This window comes from Lissotriton vulgaris, chromosome 12 (genome assembly GCF_964263255.1).
Source record: "Lissotriton vulgaris chromosome 12, aLisVul1.2, whole genome shotgun sequence".
Lineage (NCBI taxonomy): Eukaryota > Metazoa > Chordata > Amphibia > Caudata > Salamandridae > Lissotriton > Lissotriton vulgaris.
In genome coordinates this window covers 135084725-135107467 of record NC_141700.1, presented here as the reverse complement: position 1 = coordinate 135107467, position 22743 = coordinate 135084725, and the positions used below count along the sequence as shown (strand labels likewise).

Sequence of the window (22743 nt, the reverse complement as noted above, 5' to 3'; positions counted from 1 at the left end):
GAGAGCAAGAAACATGTCACGTCTAGAGAACTTATAGTCCCCACCAGTACGACCCTCAGGTCGGGATTGTCTTTCAGGTTTAAACCATTCACCCAGCTCACCAAGCTGACGAACAGACTCAAGCACAGCAGACAAAGGATTGCCAGTTTGGTTAATCAATAATGTCATCATGACCTGCTTGTAAGCAACAGGAGAAGTACGTATAATGCGGTTACGCACGGAAGATGTTAACAAACCATCCAATAACCTGTCAGCAGTACTAAGGAAGATACACGTTTTCATGACTTCTTCCTTTAAACGTTGCGACGCATCGCGCAGAGTGTACCACGGTTTTTCATCAGAGGGCCAATCAGACTCTGTTGGATATTTATGATTACAGCCATCAGACGCAAGCTGGAGCAAAGAAGTCTGGACATTACCATTAAAATTCCGAAAATGGTCCTGAATAGTAGAATCAGAACTCAAAGAACAAAATCGTAAGCAATCAACAGCATCGAGCATAATACCGGAAGCGCCAAGCTCATAAAGACGCACCATCCAGGTAAGCAAGGCCTCACCAGGCCGTTGTTTAAATCGTTGCAGGATGTCACTAATCTCCTGCTGAGTAAAATCTTCAATACAGTCAAGAGGGATGCCACCCGGATTACCAGGGGCTTGTTGTAACTTCCGTCGAAAGATCGGGTGAGCAGAAACTGCGGGAAGAGCCTCCGTGGAAGCCCGCATTTTGGATTTAACAGAACAATCAGGGCAAGCTACGTCATCCGCACGGGAAGAACGAGCACGGTCACCATCGGTAGTCAAATCAATGCACGAGGCAGATTTACAATCACGTCCGGAGCGAGAAGACTCGCGCTTATCACCCTCCTCTGCCGAGGAGTCAGAAGTATGAGAATCCCAGATATTACCGTCCCACTCGTCGGGGTTCCAATCCATTCCAGCTTTTGCTACAACCATACGCACTTTGCGTGAAGACACACGTCCACGCCGATGTTTATACTTATATCGTGCAATACGGACCGCAGCCCTTTCGGCAATGGTCTGATATGTTTCAAGTTTATCGGCAAGCAATTTATTTTGACAACGCAACAAAGTGTGCGCATTTTGCAACTCAACACACTGTCCTTCCGAGTCTTTAAACTGTTTCTGTAGTTGCACAAACCTCTCATGCAATATTCTGTATGCATTAAGAACAATCCACCCTCTGCGTCCTAAAATAGGAAGCTCATCACCCTTCACTACTGGCGCTTTCTGTAGGCACGAAATCACATCAGCAGGCTCCGCCTGCTCCAAGCATGAAGACCAATTTTCACTTAAGCCAGTAGAATCAGCCCACTCACGGGCCAAAGCCTCGTAAGGCGTAGACTCCCAGCCGGGAATCTGGATCGGTAATTTAAAAACCGACTGTGATTTTTTAGCAAACATAATGACACGCAAAAAATTATATACAAAATTATAAACAAAATTTTATACGTAAAAGCCGAGCGCAAACCAACGAGATGAAAACAACACAATGCACACAGGCTTCGTAAACAGTTCGTGACGCCAGATGTAATGGCTGGATTTTCTGTTTAGATGGGATCAGCCCCCAGGGGCCCCTGTGACCCAGCCAAAACGTACTCACCTTCCCTTCTTAGATCGTATTTACACTGAGTAGATATAAAGATGAATATACAGGTCGCACCTAAGAATGGGGAATGACAATATACATATATGGATTTTCTACAATATCTTATTCACATCAGTTGGCCTCGCGGTCGCCCCGACCCAGACCGTTCTACCCTAGGGCAGATCTGACACACAATCCGGCGTGTCTACACACGGGCCTGCAGAACCCAATGCTCCCTTTTCCAAATCGTTCGCGATCCTGCGAAACATACACGACAGTGTCCCTCCTGTCGCTCTCATTTAGTCTTATACCACAATCCGGTGGCTTTACACGGCGGTGTCCCTCCCGCCGTTCTCATTAACGCCGCATATCAACGACGACCACATTCCTATGAAACATTATTGGGATGATATCTCAGCAGTCTACTTAGGATAAAACTAAAATAATAACTTTGGATATGGATTCAGATTGTATAATGTACTCCGTGCTCATAACATCAAAGGTCCACTCACTCCCTCTTTATTTGGCTACCATTCGTCTGATCGGGATTTCTCATCCGTTCGTCTAAACAGTGCTCAACTAGGAGCCTCATTTACCAAGATTGAACACAAGCACCAGGTACACGATAATTCTATATGAATTAGGGTATTTATTAACAATAAACATAAATCACATTACTAGGCAGCATTACATTTGCAAAGGGAATAAAAGATAAAGATTAGGGTGCACGCACTATAAGAATCGGTCGGACATCACCTGGTTAATGGGAAATCGGGACTCGGCAGTCATCTAGGCTCCTGTCTCGTCTCTGGGTCCTGGCTCGCCTTGCAGTCACCCTCAGCCGTCACAAGTACACGTCTGCACCGATAGGCTCAAACTCGTCTGCTCCCCCTCAGGACCTCGGAACCTTGCTGTTAATTAGCTACCGTCTCTCTCTCTCTGCATTAGTGCGCTCCGCGCCACTTCTCGTTCAGTCTATTTTCAGAGAGTTTCGGTCTTAAATCTTTCTCCGACTTCAAAGATGGCGACTTGTCCACCATGAAAGTGAATAATAGCAGAGATGCTAACGGCTAGATGCCGCCTACGGACTAACTGACTGAGAGACTAACACCTTCGCTAATATCAAAGCCCGTTCCTTCATGGAAATTCACGGCCAGTAACCTGCCGCCCACCAAATTCTTGTACCTCCCCGTACCAAGGACACTTTCCCAGCCGGCCGGCCTGAAGTTGTGTCTTCGGAGTGGAGAAAAATACATTCCTTCGATAAGGGTCAGCCTGAACCGGTTCTCTCCAAGCGGACAACAGCTTGAAACTAAAACATTACACTTCACCTAGAAAGCCTTCTCGAGCTACCAGGCAGAAAGCAAAATGGAGTCTGTCTCGCTTAAGGCCTACGGAGCCCATAATATGCATAGCTCCATGAGAAACAGATCGGCATGTTAGCAAATGAGTAAATCATGACTAATACTTATATATCTAACCCCTCACTTAAATTCATAAGCCTTACTCTAAGGGAAATGGCACGAAAATGCCCTTATATCTGTAAGACAGGGTCCCTATCTATCGGCCTAATCCCTATGCTATGGGGGTGATAGGCTGGAGTCACTCTCCATCATTCTTCTTCTCCAGAGAGCTGGCAGAAAGACAGCCATAACACCCCGTTATTACCTCTGGACTCAGACATCCAGTGCACTCCCTGCAGCCCGCCTTCGCTGCTGTGATTGCGCCGTCTCCACGCCTCCGATGTCACTGAGTACTCTGCCCGCGGGCTCTCGACTTCAGCACTCGTTCTGCATGGCGGGGCGCCATTTTGTCTGCGGCCTCCCGGGATCTTCCTTTACCTAATCCCGCTTTTCTCGCAATCTGCGGCACGACACTCCCCCAAGGCCTATATTACTTGCTCTGGGGCTCTTCCACTGCTGTTCCATCAAGGGTTTAGTGAGGCTTGGACTCAGGATTCTGGTGGATTCCTAGGGCAGAGCTCCGCGGTCTACTCCCGGCTTCATCAGGGCCTAGCCAAGCCCTTGAGGAAGAGGGCCTACTGTGGCAGCCAGTAACCATGTATTCCACTGGGTGGCCCTCAAGTAACATACAGCCATGCTGATGTCTGAATGAGCTTTGAATCCCTCCAAGTCACCCTGGACTCCTTTATTCCATCTTGCTATTGCTGCTGCCATCATAACTTTATCTGGTTCAAATGTAAAATTAACAATTGCTCCTCATCGGTTGTCTGTACTCCTCCATTCTAATTGTTTATATTGTTGCATACATGCAATCACAAAAGTGTGGGTTCTCTTCTCTCCAAACCTCAGGGAAATAATCTCATTCATAGTTTTTGCTCTCCTCAAAATCTGAAGCAAAGCCCCGCCCAGACTGCAAAACCTGCTTCTCAGCTACAATCAAAAATACATGAAACACTTCAAAGTTGCCAACTTCAAATTAATCTCACACAAACTCAAATACTTATTACATAGTTTAAAAAAACATTACCTCCATCTCAAATAACTATACCCAGTCCTTCTTTGCCTACTTTAATATCATGCTCTTAGGCACTCTGCGAACTCAACTATTCTTATTTATCAACCTGTTTCTAACAAAGAATGACTGGCCACTACAGTGAACGTATAACAAGTCACAGTCTTAGAACTCAATCCGTTACTATACAACTCAGAGAGAAAATTAACCAGATTTACCACAGAAGCCTCAAGAAGAATCAAATTCCTCCCCAAGCACCAGGGTACCCACGTTCTCCATGCCTGTCCTTATACCTTCAACTGCTTAATTCCAGATATCCTCTAAGAAAGAAGATTCTGTGTCTCTGTTCTCTTATAAGTTAATTTTTATTCCCCATCTACACCTCTTAAAAGCTCTTTGTCAGCTCCGATTAAACATGTCTCCTCCTGCACCATCGTCATCACACATTTGTAAATCATGGCTGTGACATCCAAAATGGCGTCACCACCATCACTCAACACACTCCCTGCCTCATCAACAGACTCTGAATCTAATGGAGGAAAAGGATAACCCATGCTTTTGCTCCAATCCTTAAAAAGTATCTCTCACCAACACAGCACTCAGGGACACCAACACAGCACTCAGGGACACCACCACATCACTGATGTACACCACAAAATCAATCAGGGACACCACCACATCACTCAGGGACACCAACACACCACTCAGGGACACCACCACACCACTCAGGGACACCACCACACCACTCAGCACCATAACACCATCACTCAGCACCGTCACACACCAGAAAAGTCACACACCCTCACTCACCCTCACCCTCACACACCCTAAAAATAACACACCCTAACACTCCCACCCCCTTACACTCACCCCCTCAACCTCACCCCTCACACCCTCACACTCACTCCCTCAACACCCCACCCTCACCCCCCCTCATTCACCCTCATTCACCCTAACACACCCTCACCCTCTCACACACCCTCTCACACACCCCTCACACACCCCATCACTCACGCTCTCACACACCACATCACACACCCCCTCACTCACCCTCTCACGCACTCCCTCACTGACTCTCTAACACCCGCTCAGCCTCACCCTCACTCTCCCTTACACTCTCTCACCCCCTCAACCTCCCTCACTCTGCCTCCCCTCCCCTCACACTCACCCTCACCCTCAACTCCCTCATACTAACACCCCTCATCCACAACAATGCCACGAAAAGATGCAACACTACTCAACTACGCAACGCCACTCAACTACGCAACGCCACTCAACTACACAACGCCACTCAAGTACGCAACGGCACTCACATACGCAACGCCACTCAACTACGCAACGCTGCCCACTCACCTACGCAACGCCACTCACCTACGCAACACCACTCACCTACGCAACACCACTCACCTACGCAACACCACTCACCTACGCAACGCCACATACCTACGCAACACCACTCATCGACGCAACGCCACTCATCTACTAAAAGCCACTCAACTACGCAACGCCACTCAACTACGCAATGCCACTCAACTACGCAATGCCACTCAACTACGCAACAACACTCACACATGCAACGCCACTCACACATGCAACGCCACTCACACATGCAACGCCACTCACACATGCAACGCCACTCAACAACGCAACTCAACTACGCACACATGCAATGCCACTGCCACATGCAACGCCACTCACACATGCAACGCCACTCACACTGCCAACCACACTCACACAGGCAACGCCACTCACACAGGCAACACAAATCACACAGCCAACGCCTCACACACAGGCAACACCTCTCACACAGGCAACGCCACTCACACAGGCAACGCCACTCACACATGCAACGCCACTCACACATGCAACGCCACTCACACATGCAACGCCACTCACACATGCAACGCCACTCACACATGCAACGCCACTCAACAACGCAACTCAACTACGCACACATGCAATGCCACTGCCACATGCAACGCCACTCACACATGCAACGCCACTCACACTGCCAACCACACTCACACAGGCAACGCCACTCACACAGGCAACACAAATCACACAGCCAACGCCTCACACACAGGCAACACCTCTCACACAGGCAACGCCACTCACACAGGCAACGCCACTCACACACGCAACACCACTCACACACGCAACGCCACTCACACACACAACGCCACTCACACACGCAACGCCACTCACACACGCAACGCCACTCACACACGCAACGCCACTCACACACACAACGCCACTCACACACGAAAAACACTCACCTTGCCAATAGATCGCGCAGTACGACAGGTGGAACTATTACAATGGCAAATAACAATGCCTTTCACTGTTGTTATCATTTTGAATACATAAAGGGCTTTGTCATTTACACAACCAATAGCTCAAACTTTCCTACTGCGAGACCTATTGGCAACGCCAGTGCTTGTTGATATATTTGTTAATGGTCGTTTCAAACCAGTTGAAGTGAAACTGGATCTGACTGAGATATAAAATTGGCCCGGGCACTAAAATAAAAGTGCCCCCATTTGCGAAATAAGTAGCTAAAAAAGTGGCCCATATTATTTGCAAACGGGCAGTTTTCAGAGTATAAAAAAGACACGCTGTGTTCTCGTTTTGCAATGTAGGGCTGGCTGCATGGATGTGATGTTGCTGCAGACAATGTGTGTTTTAAAATTAGAGCCAATAGATCATTCTATAGGCCCATAACCGCCCTTTGAGTGAGGCCGACCCTGAGTGAAGAAGGCCTCACCTGGAGTAAAGGGGCGGGGCCGGGGCCTTTAAAGAGGCCGGTGAGAGGGGCGTCTGCTCGCTTCTCTCTTACAGGATCCTGTGTTCACCGCCTGTACCCTGAGGCGCGTGGTAAGGGGCTCGGAGTCGGGGGTTGTGGCCTGTTCCGGGTGATGACAGCGGGATTCACTTTGGTCTGTTTGGGGGTGGCTGGTTAGCTGCGGTATGTGGCTTGTTTTGGGTGACACTCCTGAGGTGTGTGGTCTGATCTGGGTGACACAGGCGTGATTCTCCGCGGTATGCGTGGTTTGTGGTCTGTTCTGCTGGACTCCAAGGCGCTGCTCTGAGGCTTAACGAGTGTTTTCAGGATGACGTCGTTACCGTTTCAGACGGCACCCCTGAGACATTGTCCTAGCCGCTTAGATTCCGAGGCCCCGGGGTGATCAACTGCTCCGGTCCAGGCCTCGTCTCTCTGCCCTTTTGGGGGTGGGGCCCCTAGTATGGGGTGCACGTGGTGTCGGCCTGGAGTGGGAGACCCTGTTGTCCACTGGATACCGGCAGCTTTCCTTGATCGGCCTCGAGCGCTCTCAAGATGGGCGCCAAGTTTGAAGTCAAATTAAATGACCAGCATTGAGAAGTCAATTCTAGAAGTAAAGACCCAGCACTTGATGGGCTCCAGTGAGGGTGTGGCCAGTCTTGTCAAGTTCCACCTTGAGTCCTGTGCATCAGCCTGTTGTGGTGTTTGGAGCATTCTGGGTATTGTAGTTTTTACTATGCCTGAGTATAACTAACTAATTATGTGCCGAATGGAGAGCTTTAGAATTTCCCACGTCAAAGCTGTGTCGTATGCTGTCCCGTCCGCGTACTTATTACATATTTTGATACTTTGGGGTACATATCTTATGGAGCTGTGACGCACTTAACAAGTCCCAGAATGCAAACCACCGGAGTGGGGACAGCTGATTATGCGTCCATCAGAAGCCCGGGCGCCCTGAAATGACTGAGTGTAGCTTACAACATAATTCAAGTTGACCACTTGGCAGTTTTGCATGGATGCAATTTAAGGCCCCATCGGTCCAGGACTTGATAGACTTAATATATTCGTCCGTCCAATTTTGCGTATAATTGCTATATTTCCACAGGTGCATGCATGACCAGCTGCTCCACTTGGAGTTTGTTTTTTTAGTTGCATTTTCGTACTGTAAGCTAATCAGCAAGAGGACTAGTGTCAGAATGAGAATTTTAATAAAAACCCTTGACTGTCGCTAGTCAGCTTGGAGGGTCACTTGCTGTAACTCGCTGCGGTGGTTTTTGGCCAGAACGGAACAGCAGAAAGTCTTCAACCCGCATGTCCTCTCGTGGTATCTGCATCTCGGAGAGCTCGAGGGTGACGCTGCTCAACTCTGAAAAGAATAAGGCTTGAGACAAAAAGCTTCTCAGAACACACCTGGGTTGCTAAATACCAAGGCTGTCTAGTCTTGACCCCCCCCCCCCCCCCCCCCCCCCTCGTGCCTCTTGTATCCAGTCATGCACTGCTTGCCTCTTTAGCTCTCTTGATGGTTCTTTTTTAAACTCTTCTTTCTCACTTTCACTTTTTACCCTCTACATTTACATTCCTTTTCTTCTTTTTAGAGTCGAGCATGCATCTCACTTGAAAGACCGTATAGCTTATAAGGGCTTGGAGCCCGCCCAGTACTTCTCATTTGTTGGCTTCGGTGTCACTACTTATATGCCGACTCCTAATTGGACAGCCCAGGCAAGCACCGCTTCCTGTTTTCTTCTATTGAGAAGCGTGTGCTTAGTCTCGCTCTACTGCTCAAGCTGTGATTCAGGTTCTCCCCATGTTATTGTGTTCTTCTCCTCCCACTCAGCACTTCTGTTAACATCTTCTCTCTTCTCTCTCTCTCCCCCACCCACCGCAAATAGTTTGTGCTTGTTTATGAGGTATTCGCCTCTCATTGGTTATCGTATCTGTAAAGGTGTGTCTGTGCCCAATGAATCACTCGAAGCAGTATTGAGGAGATACTAGAATTTATTGAGATACAGCAGTAGAGCGCCAGGCGTCCGGTGCTCTCCGTAATTCTCCTCCAACTCGTGCTCTCTCCCATCACCTAAAATGGCCGCCGCACGCTACATCATCACGTAGCACGCAACTCTACATATATCCTCCTTTTTGCATTGCCAACAGATGGCATACAGTCTTATAACTAAGCACATTATCTTCCTTCTCCAAGTTCAAAGTCTCGGAACATGGTGGGCCTCACCACCGCTCCACTTGACCATTTCCAGCTGGGTGGTATATGGAAGTTTTTGTTTTTGATCCCATTCCTCTCCAAATAGTTGTACCACTTCTCCGAGGTGAACTGCGGCCCATTATTGCTCAAGATGGATCTGGGAATACCTTCCTGGAGGAAGGTGGCCGTAAGGAACCGGAGAACTGTTTCCGTGTCCATCTCTTCCTGTATGTGCACCTCCGGCCTCTTCGAATACCTATCGATGAGGACACCCATGTATTTTGGAGTACCCATGTTGTCCAATACCGGTCCAAGGATGTCTATAGACACTTCTTCTCAGGGATTTATCGGGCTGGCAAACTTCCCTAAGGCTGGTCTTAGAGGTGTCGGGGTCCTGTCCGCTCTTTGACACTGGTCACATTCCCTTACGTGTCTCTCCACTTGGAGATCCAATCTGGCCACCAGTACATTTGCTTCGTTTGCCTCTTCGTCTTTACTATTCCTCGGTGCCCCTCACGTAGTACTGCTAAAAGGTGGGGTATCCACGTTGTCGGGGGGACTACTTTGTCTCCTCTGTACAAAAGTATCCCTTTGTCTCCTATTGACAGCTCTTCCCGCACCTCGCAGAATTTCCTGAGTGTCGTCCGTAGGTGCTTCCCGCACCTCGTAGAATTTCCTGAGTGTCGTCCGTAGGTGCTTCTTTTCCGGCCGTCCCCGTAGTAGACATTCTTTGACCTCATCTATGTCCGGGTCTTCTCCATACGCCTTTGTCCATTCCTGGCTACTTATCACTCTCTCGGGATCCTCCGTAAAAGCTACCATGACCTCACTCTCTTCCACATTGCCGGAGGCTTCCTCCATTGCCGAAGCTCTACTAAGGTAGTCTGCTACCTTGTTTCTCATTCCTAGGATGTATTCCACATCGTACCTATAGTCTAACAGTTTCAATGTCATCTTGGCAATGCGGGGAGTGGCGCTTTCATGTCTGCTCGACGTGAGAACTCTGACCAGGGGTTTGTGATCAGTCTTGAGCTTGAACCTTGTGCCCCATAGGAACTTGCGGAATTTCCCCATGGACAACACTGTCGCTAGCATCTCCTTCTCGATTACGCAAAATTCTCTTTCTGTCGGAGATAGGGACCTCGCTGCGAAGCTGAGGCTCCATTGTTCCATCCTTTCTTTCCTGCAAAAGGACTGCTCCCAGTCCCTTTTCGCTGGCGTCTGTCGTCAACACAGACTTCCCCTGGGGGTCGTATCCTTGCACAGGTATCGCCTTGCTGATATCGCCCTTTATGGTATCAAATTCTTTGTTTCCTCTGCCCATGTGAACACAATTTTGTCCCTTATGAGTTGCCTCAGGTGGTGTCTTGGTGGCAAAGTGTAGAACAAATTTGCTGTCGTTTTCAGCCATCCCTAAGAAGGATCTCACTTCTTCTTTGTTCGGTGCCGGGGCGTCACAAATCGCCTTCACGTTGGCCCGTTTGGGCGTGATGCCTTGTTCTCCGATCTCATGCCCCAGGTATGTGACAGAGGTAATTCTGAACCGGCACTTCTCCCATTCTGCTGTAAGGCCATTGCTTTTCAGGACTCAAAGTACCGTGTCTAGCTTCCTGTCATGATCTTTTAGGTCTTTTCCCATCACTGTCGTCCTGGAAATACTGTACTCCTTCAAGGTCTTTAAACAATCGATGCATTAGTTTCTGGAACTGGTAGCACCCGAAGGGTGTTATAAACTATGTCAATTTACGGCTCGCTGGGTGCAGAGCTACCTGATGGTAGGCTGAAGTTAGATTGATAGTGGAGAACCACTTCACCCCCTTTGTCTTTTCTAACATCTCTTCAATGCATGGTAGCGGGAATTTTTCCACTATGATGCATTTATTCAGCTTGCGCAGATCCACACACAGGCGAACCTTGCTGTTGGGTTTCATGGCCACCACCAGAGGCGCAAGCCACTCCGAACTATTTATTGGTTCAATGATTCCGTTCTCTTCCAGTCTGCGCAATTCCAGTTATACCGCCGTGGTGTGGCTCACTGGTTAGAGGCGGCAGACCCGGAAGCAGAGGACGGCCCGGGACCAGGGTTCAATTCCCGACGCGGCAGGGTCATGAACCAGGGTCAGCGGACTCGATAATTCTCGCCTCTGTGCCTACTCTAACCAGGGATTACACTCTGCAACTCTGGGCATTAGCTTGCCTCGTCTCCACAACGGCCCCCCACAAACGCCGGGGATGCCTGGTTTCACCTTGGAGATACCCAGGAGGGAACATCTCACAGGGAAAGCCTGGACGCGTTCCCCAGCGGTCTATAGCGCCAGGACGCCTCTGGGTAGCAGTGCGCTTTACAAGACACACACATTTACATTCCTTACTTTGTGGGATACTGGCGTGGCGTTCTCCTTTAAGTCTATCCGATGCATGAATTTTTCCGATTTGCCGACCTTCCCACCAAATACTTTGGGAAATTCACTCTTCATCTTCTCAAAGTCCGGCCAGCGCTCCGAGCCGGTCATTAGCATGTTCGTGTCTCCTCCTGGATCCAACTGTATACCCAGGTCACCTTGATCTATCCACCCTAGGACCGACCGGCCCTTCTCCGCTACATACAGCTTGCACTCAGCACTCCGGCCTTTGAACTCAAAGGTTAAGACTCTGTATCCGACCATCGGAATGGGTTCTCCTGTGTACGTGACTGGCCTTATGTCCGGCGGTTCTAATCTTGGTCCTAGGCTGGTTCTGAAATTCTCATTCCATACTGTCCTTTGGATGATGGTGTATGGGGAGCCCGAGTCCACTACTATTTTGATCTGTACTTCTCTCCCCCCCCCCCCCCCCCCCAATCAACATGTCACATTGTGGTTTATTTGAGCATCTGCAATCCATGCCCAGTACATTGTCTTCTTCCTCTTGTTCTCTATCTTCTTTCTCCTCCGGATCCTGCGCCACATACTTCACCGTGGGCCTTCTCATCTTGCGGTGGCATACCTTCTCATAATGTCCTACTATGCCGCAGAACATAAATTAGCTCGGAACGCCAGACAGCGTTTATCGTGGGCCGCATGGGCTTGGCTTCCACACAGGTAGCACGCATTCGTGCTTTCTCTGTTCTGCCTTCTCTGCTGTGTTGTCTTCCCTGTCCATTTGTTTGGCGCTTTGCCTTCCACCGCCGTTGCTTTGTTCCTTCCTTTTGGTTCCGCATCATCCACTTCATTGACCATGGGCCTCAGGGCGGGTTCTCTTTTTGCTGCATTTGCGCATCTTTTGGACAGCTCTTCCTTTTTCACCATGGCGTTCCTTTTTCACCATGGCAATCACTTCCTTAAGCGTGGCGTCTCCATTCACCCATAATTTGTCCTGGACCGTCTTATTTGTGGTGTGCGTAACTATCTGTTCCTTTATGAACTCATCATGCAAGACGATAAATTTGCACGTTATCGCCAATTTCCTGAGTGCAGCTACATAGTCGTCTATCGATTCGCCTGCCTCCTGTTTCCTCTGCTGGAAATGGTATCTATCAATGGATGTACATACTGCCGATTGATAGTGGTTGTTCAGATCTTCTATTGCGTGTCTGAATACATAAGCGTCTGCGGCTTTCCTGGGGTTGGGCACAAGATTCTGGAAGACCCTAATCCCTTCCAGACCAAAATTGTGTAGGAGTATCCTCCTCTTACTGGGGAAAGCTTCCCAGTTTTCGTCTTCCAGAGCTTCTATGTAATTCATGAAGTACTCTCTCCAGTCCTCCCACTTCATTAGAGGTTCTGCTGGTTTGGGCAAGAACGGAATCGGCGTCGTGAGTGAGGACGCCTGCGCACATATTTCGGTGTGTCTTTCTGGTTCTGTCTCCTGACCTCTCTGGCTGTCTGGCACGCTTGCACCCTCGCCGTGTGCTTGGTCTGGCCTAGGTCCTTCTGCGCCCCTTCTGTGACTCCACCAGGGCCTCAATCGTGTCTGGGTGCTATCTCCTTGACTGGCCACCCCCACTGTAGTGTCCCCGTTTTTCCTCCTAGTCCTTATGCTGTTGGGGTCACTATTGGGTAAGTCATTAGTTCCCAGCTCATGTCGCTCTCTGCCCCTCGTACCTGGTACTCTTGTGATCTTTCCTGTTGCTCTTGGTGGCTATGTGCCTCTTCCAAGCTCTCCTGCTGATCTGTTTATTAGCCTTTCCACTCTTGTTGATCCTCGTGGTGGCCCCTTTGGCTCTGTGCTCCCTGCTTCTCTTCTGTAGGGCTCTCATTGGTTTTGTTTTCCTGTTCATTTCCTTCCATTTTTTTTCCCGATCCTTTCGCCACTGTAAAGGTGTGCCTGTGCCCAATGAATCACTCGAAGCAGTATTGAGGAGGTACTAGAATTTATTGAGATACAGCAGGAGAGCGCCGGGCGTCCGGTGCTCTCTGTAATTCTCATCCGACTCGTGCTCGCTCCTATCACCTAAAATGGCCGCGCACTACGTCATCACGTAGTGCGCAATGCCTATAGCGCAACTCTACAGTAGCCGGTCCTCTCTACGATGGTTTCCCATCGAGGCAAGATCTATTCAGAGCCTTGCACACTTCCTCCTCTTTTTTTTATCTGGCGAATAAACTGAATGTCTGGAGGCTTGTGACCTTCTCACAATGTGGAAAAGTTTCTGCTTAAGCCCACCCCTCCTTCAAAAGGGAAAGATCGATGGCTCAATCGTTCTCAGGTAATGCAGTGAGAATCTGGAACTCTCTTCCTCCATTGCTCTGTGCCACCACCTCTATCCGGATCTTCAAAGCTGACCCCCCCAAATCTCTTCTCTTCCAAAGACACTTTCAGAACGAATATCTTCAGTCTCAGACCCCTCTAGGAAGTTCGTTCAGCATTGTACATTTTTTATATTTTCTTGTACATTCCTCACTCGCTTGATGTGTTTGATATTGTGTTCTTGCCTTCTATGGTTTTACCCTACCTCTTCTATTCTCACGTTTATTTTGTAACGTTCTATTGTACAGCGCTCTGACACCTTCTGCTAAAGTCAGCGCTATATAAATGCATTAAATAAAATAAAAATCCTTTTCAGAGTTCTCAACCTCCATCTCTGTGGCAGGGAGACAAAAGCAAGTCCCTTCTGTGAGCACTTTTGTGCACCTTTCTCGAATATGCTGTACTTTTGAACAATCATTTCCTCTGTGGTGCTGCTCCCCCCCCCCCCCCCCGACTCTTTATGATCCTTTGGAACCTGCTATTTCTGATCACACTCCAGGCTGATGTCTCCTCCCATCTGAAGTTAAACAATCTGTCCTGTGTGCAGATGTGAGAGCTCATATATGTCACAAAGAACGATCTCTGCTGTTGTATAAATGACATTTTTGCCACCCGTTTGTGTGTTCCATGATACTGCAGACATCCTGTCTTCTCAAAATAATGTGGCTTGTGAGTCGTCTCAGATTTAAACACTACTTCAAATAAATCTGTAGCGTGCTTAAAACCATTGGCAAAGCCAAGAAGCTAGACCCATTTGCTTTGCCAATGCTTTTTTTCATCTTGCCCTGGGTCCTAGTCAGATAATAAACATAAGTCCTAGTCCCCCAAAAAAGGTGCTGGAGGGTAGGGTCAGACTGGAAACCTAAAGCAGACCTGGCACATTTTGTCAGAAGTCCAAATCAGTGGCGTAACTTAAGCCCCCATGGTGGGGGGGGGGGGGTGCAAGTTTCATGGGGTCCCCTCAGCAAAAGAGGGACAGGTGGGAGGGTCCCATCTGCCCTCTTTGCAGGGGGCCCCCTTAAGTTTCGTTACACACTGTCCCAAAGCATGCATAGCAAGTAAGCCTGACCACTACCAGGTGAGATTGGGGGGGGGGGGGGTTTGGGCGAAATGTGTGGGAACCTGGTGCATTTACAACACTTTTCATAATAGTCTCTTGCATTGGCTTTTAAAGCACAATAAATGATGACCTTGCAGTGCACCAGGATACCTAGTTGTACCCACAGACATGCTTATGGTGAACACAAAAAATCAAATGTCTTCCATGAAACCTGAATTTAAATGCAACATAAGTGCACACACTCTTAAGCACAGCCAAGAAGCTAGAGTGAGCGGCTCTGTCATTTTAAAGCTGGTAATGTTTTGGAACAAGACTGAGGGTTTGTGTACTTGGTTTACAGATCGAAACAGTCAAGATGACTCTGGAAGAGCTGTGTGGGGCTATGATCCAGACATTCAAGAAATACTCTGGAGCTGATGGGAAGGATGGAGAGCTGAACCAGGAGGAGCTGTCCAAGCTTCTGAAGGAAGAGTTCCCAAGTCTATCTGTGAGTACAACCTGAAACCTATGTTTATCTTTAAATATACACCTATTGAATGTTTGCCAGTGGTTTCAAAGTGTCATTTACAGATAATGTCTTGCTGAGAATTACTTACCATAATTCGGTGCTGAATTAATTTGCAGGATATTCAACTTCACAAAACAAATTTTAAATGCAGTTATTATCATGCTTTCACAATCTTACCACTGTTTTTAGAACATTCATTACCATACCGGGCAAGCCTCCCCATGCAGGCCCATCCCCGATGCAAAAATGTACTAATGAATCCTCCCTTGTGTGTGAAACAATTTTTTAACCAAAAAAGGTCAGTCGGCAAAAATGTGCTGTCCCACATTGCACTTTATTTTCTTTTTTCATGTCTTGTTAAACTTGTGACTGTACTAAAACACATTTTAAATTGCTTGCTGAGTTTCCTCACAATGCTCTTTGCATTTTAAAATCTGATTTTATGATTTGATTGAACTATTTATAAAATTATCCCCAAACAAAACCCACATTGACTTGCCTGTGGTGTCTGTCAAACCTGAATAAAGAAACTGAGGCTTTAACATTTTCTGTTAGTAATAGGTCTCTAGTGGCAGAGGTGGGTACCTTTGTCCAAATAGGGACCCTTCTTCCTACTCAAGCTAAGGGAGTTGCACTCCTAAAATAACCCCTGCTCACCCCCTTGTTAGCTTGGCACGGGCAGTCCGGCTTATCTTGGAGGCAGTGTGTAATTTGCACATAACCAACAGTAATACAGTGTAAGCACTACAAAAAGACACCACACCAGTTTAGAAAATATCCAATATTTTTATATACTTAAGACCAGACCAAAAACGATAGAAATCCACAATACAGTACTTGAAAATCTTCAGTTATCAAAAGAACACTGAAATACAGTTCCTTGAAGTCGATAGTTATGTTCGGTCTATCACAGCATAGTGAACAAAACAATCCTACTGTTCTGGCTGACCGCGTCCTCACAGGCCAACTATGGTGTCGGAAAGGCCCACAAAACAGTACCTTTAGAAATGCAGGGCGTCGCCGGCCTCTCATTGAGCTCTGAAAGCACGGCAACTGCAGGCATCGGTGCGAGAGTCGTCGGACCCTTGAAGTCGCACACGTTGTAGATCGAACTCCTAATGGTTGAAGTACAGAACGTTGGTAGGCATCGGGGACTGCAGTGCAGAGGTGTGGCATGCAATGCCCTCAGATCATGGTGGGAGCAGCAGCTTGGTGGCGGCATCAGATGGTGACATTGGTAAGTGCAGTGGTGCTGGCAGGTCACGGTGCAGGTGTCGTTGTTGCTGAAGCGCCGTTCTCTGCTGACAAACTGGTGTCGATGGTCCCAGTAGGTAAAGGCTGTGGTGTGGAATGAGGACGGTGTTGTGTAACTTACAAGCAGTGCCCTCTAACCACGGTGCAAGCAGGGGCGTTTATTTCGGCGTGGAGTGGCTTCTAGTATACCAAGGTGGCATTGTGAAGCCAGGCAGTGCAAAGTGCCTTGCCCACAGTGCGAGCAGCAGCTCTGTGGTGGCATCAGATGGCATTGTCGGTGAGACCAGGGTCGCGGTTCCCTCTGCAATGCCGTCAGGACATGGAGTCTGCAGCGGTGTCATAGGCTGTCTGGCTGCTTTTTCTTCTGTTGCAGCACAAAACACACAGACCCCAGTGCTGATGGCAGAAGAACATGAAGTCTTTGCTGTTCCTGAGACTTCTTGAACAGGGGGGAATCTCTACCTCAAGACCTTGGAGATACTCCAAGAAAAGTTGCTGAAAGTGAAGTTCAGTCCAGTCCTTTCACTGCCCAAGACCAAAGTGGCCACTGCAGGCCAACACAGCAAACCACTGAGCAAAGTGGTAGATCCTCCTCACAGCTTCTCCTGCTCTTTGCTTTCTTCTTGGTCCAAAACAGTTCTCCAACTTAGGGGTTTGGGACCCACCTTTTCTAGCCCAAAATCCTTTGTCCTCTCAGCAGAGTGTCTGTGCCCAGCCAGAACCAGTTCTGTCCTCTGGTGCAGCTTCCTGGCAGGAGATGCAGACCACATTGTCAGAGGCAGGCAGGGCCTATTCAGGTGCTAGTGAGAACTCCTCTGAATGCAGCATTGACTCTGGTCTAGTCAGCCCAGCCCTGACTCTGGTCTAGTCAGCCCAGCCCTGACTCTGGTCTAGTCAGCCCAGCCCTGACTCTGGTCTAGTCAGCCCAGCCCTGACTCTGGTCTAGTCAGCCCAGCCCTGACTCTGGTCTAGTCAGCCCAGCCCTGACTCTGGTCTAGTCAGCCCAGCCCTGACTCTGGTCTAGTCAGCCCAGCCCTGACTCTGGTCTAGTCAGCCCAGCCCTGACTCTGGTCTAGTCAGCCCAGCCCTGACTCTGGTCTAGTCAGCCCAGCACTGACTCTGGTCTAGTCAGCCCAGCACTGACTCTGGTCTAGTCAGCCCAGCACTGACTCTGGTCTAGTCAGCCCAGCACTGACTCTGGTCTAGTCAGCCCAGCACTGACTCTGGTCTAGTCAGCCCAGCACTGACTCGAGATGGATTGTCTATGTAAACTTAAAGCTTTAAGGGCTGATGGATTTAGAACCAAGTACAGGATAATCACTATAGAGACACTAGTACTGAAGTCCTCTCTTCCACCACTAACTTAGCTGTGCAGAATGAGTGTTGTCTCCTCTAGATGTGATATTTATTGTGTATCTCTTACAGAAGGGATGCACAGCTGCTTAAATGGTGATCTCCAAGAAGACCTCAGTAGGAGTGTTTGGAAATCACTCGTGCTCTCTTCCCTTAATAGAAAGCCTGAAGCTTGGGGTGAGAAGATGCTTAGAATATAATTCCAGAGTTCTAGCACTTGAGCCTTGACGGCAGAGCACTTCTTCTGCCGTGGTATTTGGACGCATCCAGTGTACCATACTGGTTTCAGACAAACACAGGCCCGGACTGGCCGTTGCGGACACCGGGCAATCCCCCGGTGGGCCGCATGGTTGGGGGCCGGTTTTTGCCCCCTGGGGGCCGTTTTTGTAACAGGGCCGTTATGCTGCAAAAACGGCCCTGTAACAAAAACGGCCAAAAACCGGCCCTGGCACAGAGCGCGGTCGCACCTCCCCCTCCTCCCAGAGTGGGGGGGGGGGGGGGGGGAGGGGGCCGGCCGAGCTCTTTGCCAGGGCCAGTTTTGGTTCCCAGTCCGGCCCTGGACAAACACTTTGGTATAGTTTGAATGTTTGTCTAGAATTGTGTGTACTTTAACCACGTTTTAGGATTAACAATGTATTTGCCAAGGAGAGCTTGTGACCACAGACTTTCTTCTGCGAGAAAGTCAGGAAGGGTCTTGCTTAGGTTTATTAAATTTAAAATTCTACAGATACTGGAAGCTCGGTCACCCAAATGACACCTTTCCAGTAGCCTTGCTGGAAACAATGGGCAGGATTGGGCCCTCAGCCCGCATGGATGAAAGCACTTTTGTATCCCAAATTAAGGGGAAAATATGGGTTAATTTGAGCTATTTAAAAGAACCCACCTTCTATGACTGCTGATGGGTAAAGATGGCCAACGCACAACCTACCATGACTGAGGTATAGGAACTGGTCTAGTACTTGACCAACTTTCCGCTACGCTCGTAAAATGACTAATGGCTGAGCCAATGTTTAGCCCTTTGTGGTGGTTGCTAGTAGACTGTATCTGAAGTACCAAAAAAGTCATTTTATTTGTTTGTCCTCCAAACCTCTGCATTTTCTTTTTCTTCTCCTAGTTCATGTCTGGAGGAGGGCAGTGGTTGGCTGGTTGTTCTGATGAAATATTCGAAGGCTGGTTGAGAGAACACATTTCCCTAGTGTTGGTTTCAAAGTCTGAAATTCAACCCACCCCTGGTTCTTTTTAGCTCTTGGATTACGTGCAGCATCCACACCACTACCAATTCCCTAGGTTCATATTTAGTTTCCCTCTATGAAGGGAGGAATGACATTCTAACCCGAATTTAACTTTTGGTTCAAACCTCATGTTGACAAATTGAGGGCAGAAGGACTAATGTTTGCTGTGGCGGTTCACGGTAGGTGTAATTGCATGGAATGTAACACTCATCCGGTGCTTGAGGCTGAGGGCCCATACAGGATGAAGGCCATTGGACACATGGATGCTGTATGAGGTGTTGCAGAACAAGCAAACACTAGACCATTTCTGTACTACAAAATTTTCTGATCTGCATGTTAATTCTGCGGCTCTTTCTCTCTAGAGAATGACCCTGTAAAATCAAGTCCCCTCTGCCCCCGTCTTTTATCTGAGACTGTTCTTCCTTAAGGCAGCAGGTGTCCGATCCAGTAACCCCAAGGGTGGAGCTTTAAGCTTCACTGCATTGTAGGAAACCAGAAACTGGACTGCCCTGGGTAGGGATTTGTTAAAATCCATAGAACTTCCACTCGAAGGCTGTGTGCCTCACTTACCGCAGTCTGCCATGGTGTAGGGTTTGTGTAACAAGTACCACTGGATGTCTCTTTTTGGCTAGCCCATCTGGTCAAAAGTAATGTCTAGGAAACACTGGTTTCTGGAGAATGGTCATATGAACAGTTTAACAAATTCTTAATCTATGTATAGAATAATTCAAATATTGAGGGATGGGGAGAGGGGGAGGTGGGGGGGAGTGTTTGGAGGGGAAGCCTCTTCAAATTTCCTTCCCAACAAGAAAGTAGAATGTTGTGAACATAATTTACTTCATTTTATAAAACCTTCTCCTGTTTGTTCCCTCTTCGTTCTACAGGCCTCTGGGAAGGACGAGGACATGTCAAAAGAGGTGATGAAGATGATGGACTTGGATGGCAACCAGAAGGTTTCCTTCAGAGAGTTTGCCGTATTTGTAGCACGTATGAGTACGCTAATGGAGGAATCTGAATCCTGATCTAAATTCATTTTTATCCGTGTAATAAAAAAATGAAGTATGGCATTTTGTTTGTTCCTCTTTTCAGTGAAGTCTGTCTTGACAAGTGAGTGTCTCATGGTTGATCGTTGAGGGGCGATATCCAGAAGAGTTTCCTGCTTGCCTAGTCTGCATGAGTGTGGGGAATGGAGCAATACAAGGCTACATATTTGGGGTCCTTGAATTTACTATGTACTCTTTCGTTTTCGAATTAATGTTTGCAAAGGACTGCCAAGTGAGAACTGCATACATTTTGACTTGGAAATAAAGTATTCCCTTAAATATCCATGTGTGGAGCACTCTACCTGGTCCCATTACTCTTCTCTACCCCCTCCCCCACACACACACGAATGCCAGACTGCTATGGGGTCAACTAGTTAATGTGTCTTAGGCTTATTGTAATATCCTGTAATGCAATTAAATTAAAGATATCCACTGGCACTCTGGAACATGTTTCGCAGACGCATTCCAGCCAGGTATCCCGACCGGGACTTGTGGATCCTTTACTGGCTCTTAATGATGCGGAGCTCTAATTCAGGATTCCTTCCTTAATGCCTGTTTGAAGGAGCTCTTTGAATCACATGTACCGTACCCAGCACCTACCCATGCAGGACATGCTACATCCTTCCACCCTGACCCTCTGAAGGGGCAAGGGATGTGAATCTAAGAACCTCAGTGGGGCTTCAGATGCTGTGTGCATCCTGAATACTTCAAGTAAATCTTTTTGTGCATCTGATTCTGAAGAATCCATAGTGAACTGGTAATTGAATCTAGTGCATCCCTAAAACCATTTCAAACTGGTCTCCAGATTCTCAGTTTAATGAACCATCCCTGTTTCCAGATGTGGTCCATCTCTTGTGCACATTACGGTTATTAGTAGCAAGTTCTGAGGCGTTCAAATAATCCGATGTATTTACCTTAATGGTTTAAGGCTCTGTAAACCAGTTACGCCACATAGTGCCATATGGTTAAGGAACTTGGACACGTGGTTCCTTTCAGATGCATTTGGGCCCTCTAGAGCTTCTGGCATAGACTCCAGTTTGTCATGGTAATCCTATCAAACCATGTGATGGAGCAGAGCTGCCTAATCAGCAGACTGAACATGTTTGTAATTCAGGGAAACGTCTTGTAAAACTTACTCCAAAAATGGAATGCCTCCTTGTCGTATAAACCCATGGAGTCTCAGTAGTTTGTATCTGAACATTTGGTCTGTCTCAATGAGTTTGGTGATTTGTCAGGAGTTGTACAGTATTTATTTGGGGGCGGGGGTGTTAGTGAAGGACATCCTTAAACATTTGTAATTGTTTTTCAAGTCCATACATTTGCAAGAACATTATCAATTCCAACTAGATTCAATATATAAATAACATCCTAATAAGTTTAAGGAATAATCCTTAACTGAATAAATGAAAATATGGTTTTGCATCCAATTTGAATACTGCTGTATCGACTGCCATTTAATCTCTACCTAAGGACTAGATGCATACTTTCAGATGGTTAATTCTTTTTCAATGGCTTCTTAACATGAGATTCTCTTAAGACCTCTCATGCCATACTTTTGATGTTAAATACACCTATGGCTTTTTTACCACAGGCACTTGTAATTGTAAATAGTCTCCTAAAGCTTTTTTATTTTAATCAGTCAAAGTTAAAAAGTTTAGTGTAATTAAATAAAATCATTACAATCTTCACATGAGAAAAATAACTGTATAAAAACAATTCTTGCCAAGCAACATTAAAAATTACCTAATCGTTTTACAGCTCGTCAACCAAAAACTGTTAAATACAATTGTTAAAATTTGGATCAATCTCGATTTGGAGCCATCTCAATGGGGTCTTAATCGTCTTTAGGTTCAGTTTATATTTTCCATGAAGGTCCCAAAAATAGACTGGCCTTGGTGGACTTCCTCCTCAGTGTTCCTCCTGCTCAACTTGCCCTAAGCATTTTCTTACCTCTGCCAGGAATTTTACTCCCCGGCATTCCAGAATTATGGAGGAGCCTCCGATCCAACTTGTTACTGCGTGTCTGCATGTTCGAATTTCTAGATCATTGAAGATGGGCTTCAAATACCGTCGCCTCTGGCCCATTACTGCTGGACATGCACAAAGAAAGTGGGATAAGGATTCTGTTTTATATCCGCAAAGGCGGCATAGCGCCGTTTGATGGTTGTGTTTCCATGAGGGTAATAAGTCTTTTGAAAGATGCATTCCCATCCGGTAGTCTAAATAGGATCTTTTTAAGTGCTCACTGAAGTGAGATTATAAATATGCTTGTGGTTTAAGTGATGTAAAAAAGATTATGATCCACCCATGCCGACGTTTGGAGATTTATCCTCCAGGAAAGGTTTCCTTTTAGCTGCCTCATTGGCTGATCTACTTAAACCTGCATTGTCTGCCCTCGTTTTCCATGCTGATTTCAAATTGAGCTCTATCAAACAAGTTTTCAAATGCCTTCCCCAGGCGCTTGGAGTTTCACTGTCCGCCTGTTTAATTTCTTCCCAGCACAGGCAG

General features: G+C 47.4%; 1 protein-coding gene across 1 annotated transcript; it reads left to right on the top strand.

Moving 5' to 3' along the window:
* The first annotated feature begins 6860 nt into the window (after window positions 1–6860).
* On the top strand, window positions 6861–20264 carry LOC147673662 (protein S100-P-like). Its single transcript, XM_086946399.1, has 3 exons — window positions 6861–6955; window positions 15186–15332; window positions 20077–20264. Exons 2-3 carry the CDS (start codon window positions 15201–15203, stop codon window positions 20212–20214), a joined length of 270 nt encoding a protein of 89 aa, XP_086802525.1. The 5' UTR covers window positions 6861–6955; window positions 15186–15200; the 3' UTR covers window positions 20215–20264.
* The last annotated feature ends 2479 nt before the right edge of the window (window positions 20265–22743 follow it).

Bases quoted from the DNA above. Each gene is read 5' to 3' on its own strand.
- LOC147673662 (XM_086946399.1), top strand. From the start codon at position 15,201: ATGACTCTGGAAGAGCTGTGTGGGGCTATGATCCAGACATTCAAGAAA. The intron at 15,333-20,076 runs GTGAGTACAACC...TTCGTTCTACAG, and splicing joins AAGAGTTCCCAAGTCTATCT to GCCTCTGGGAAGGACGAGGA.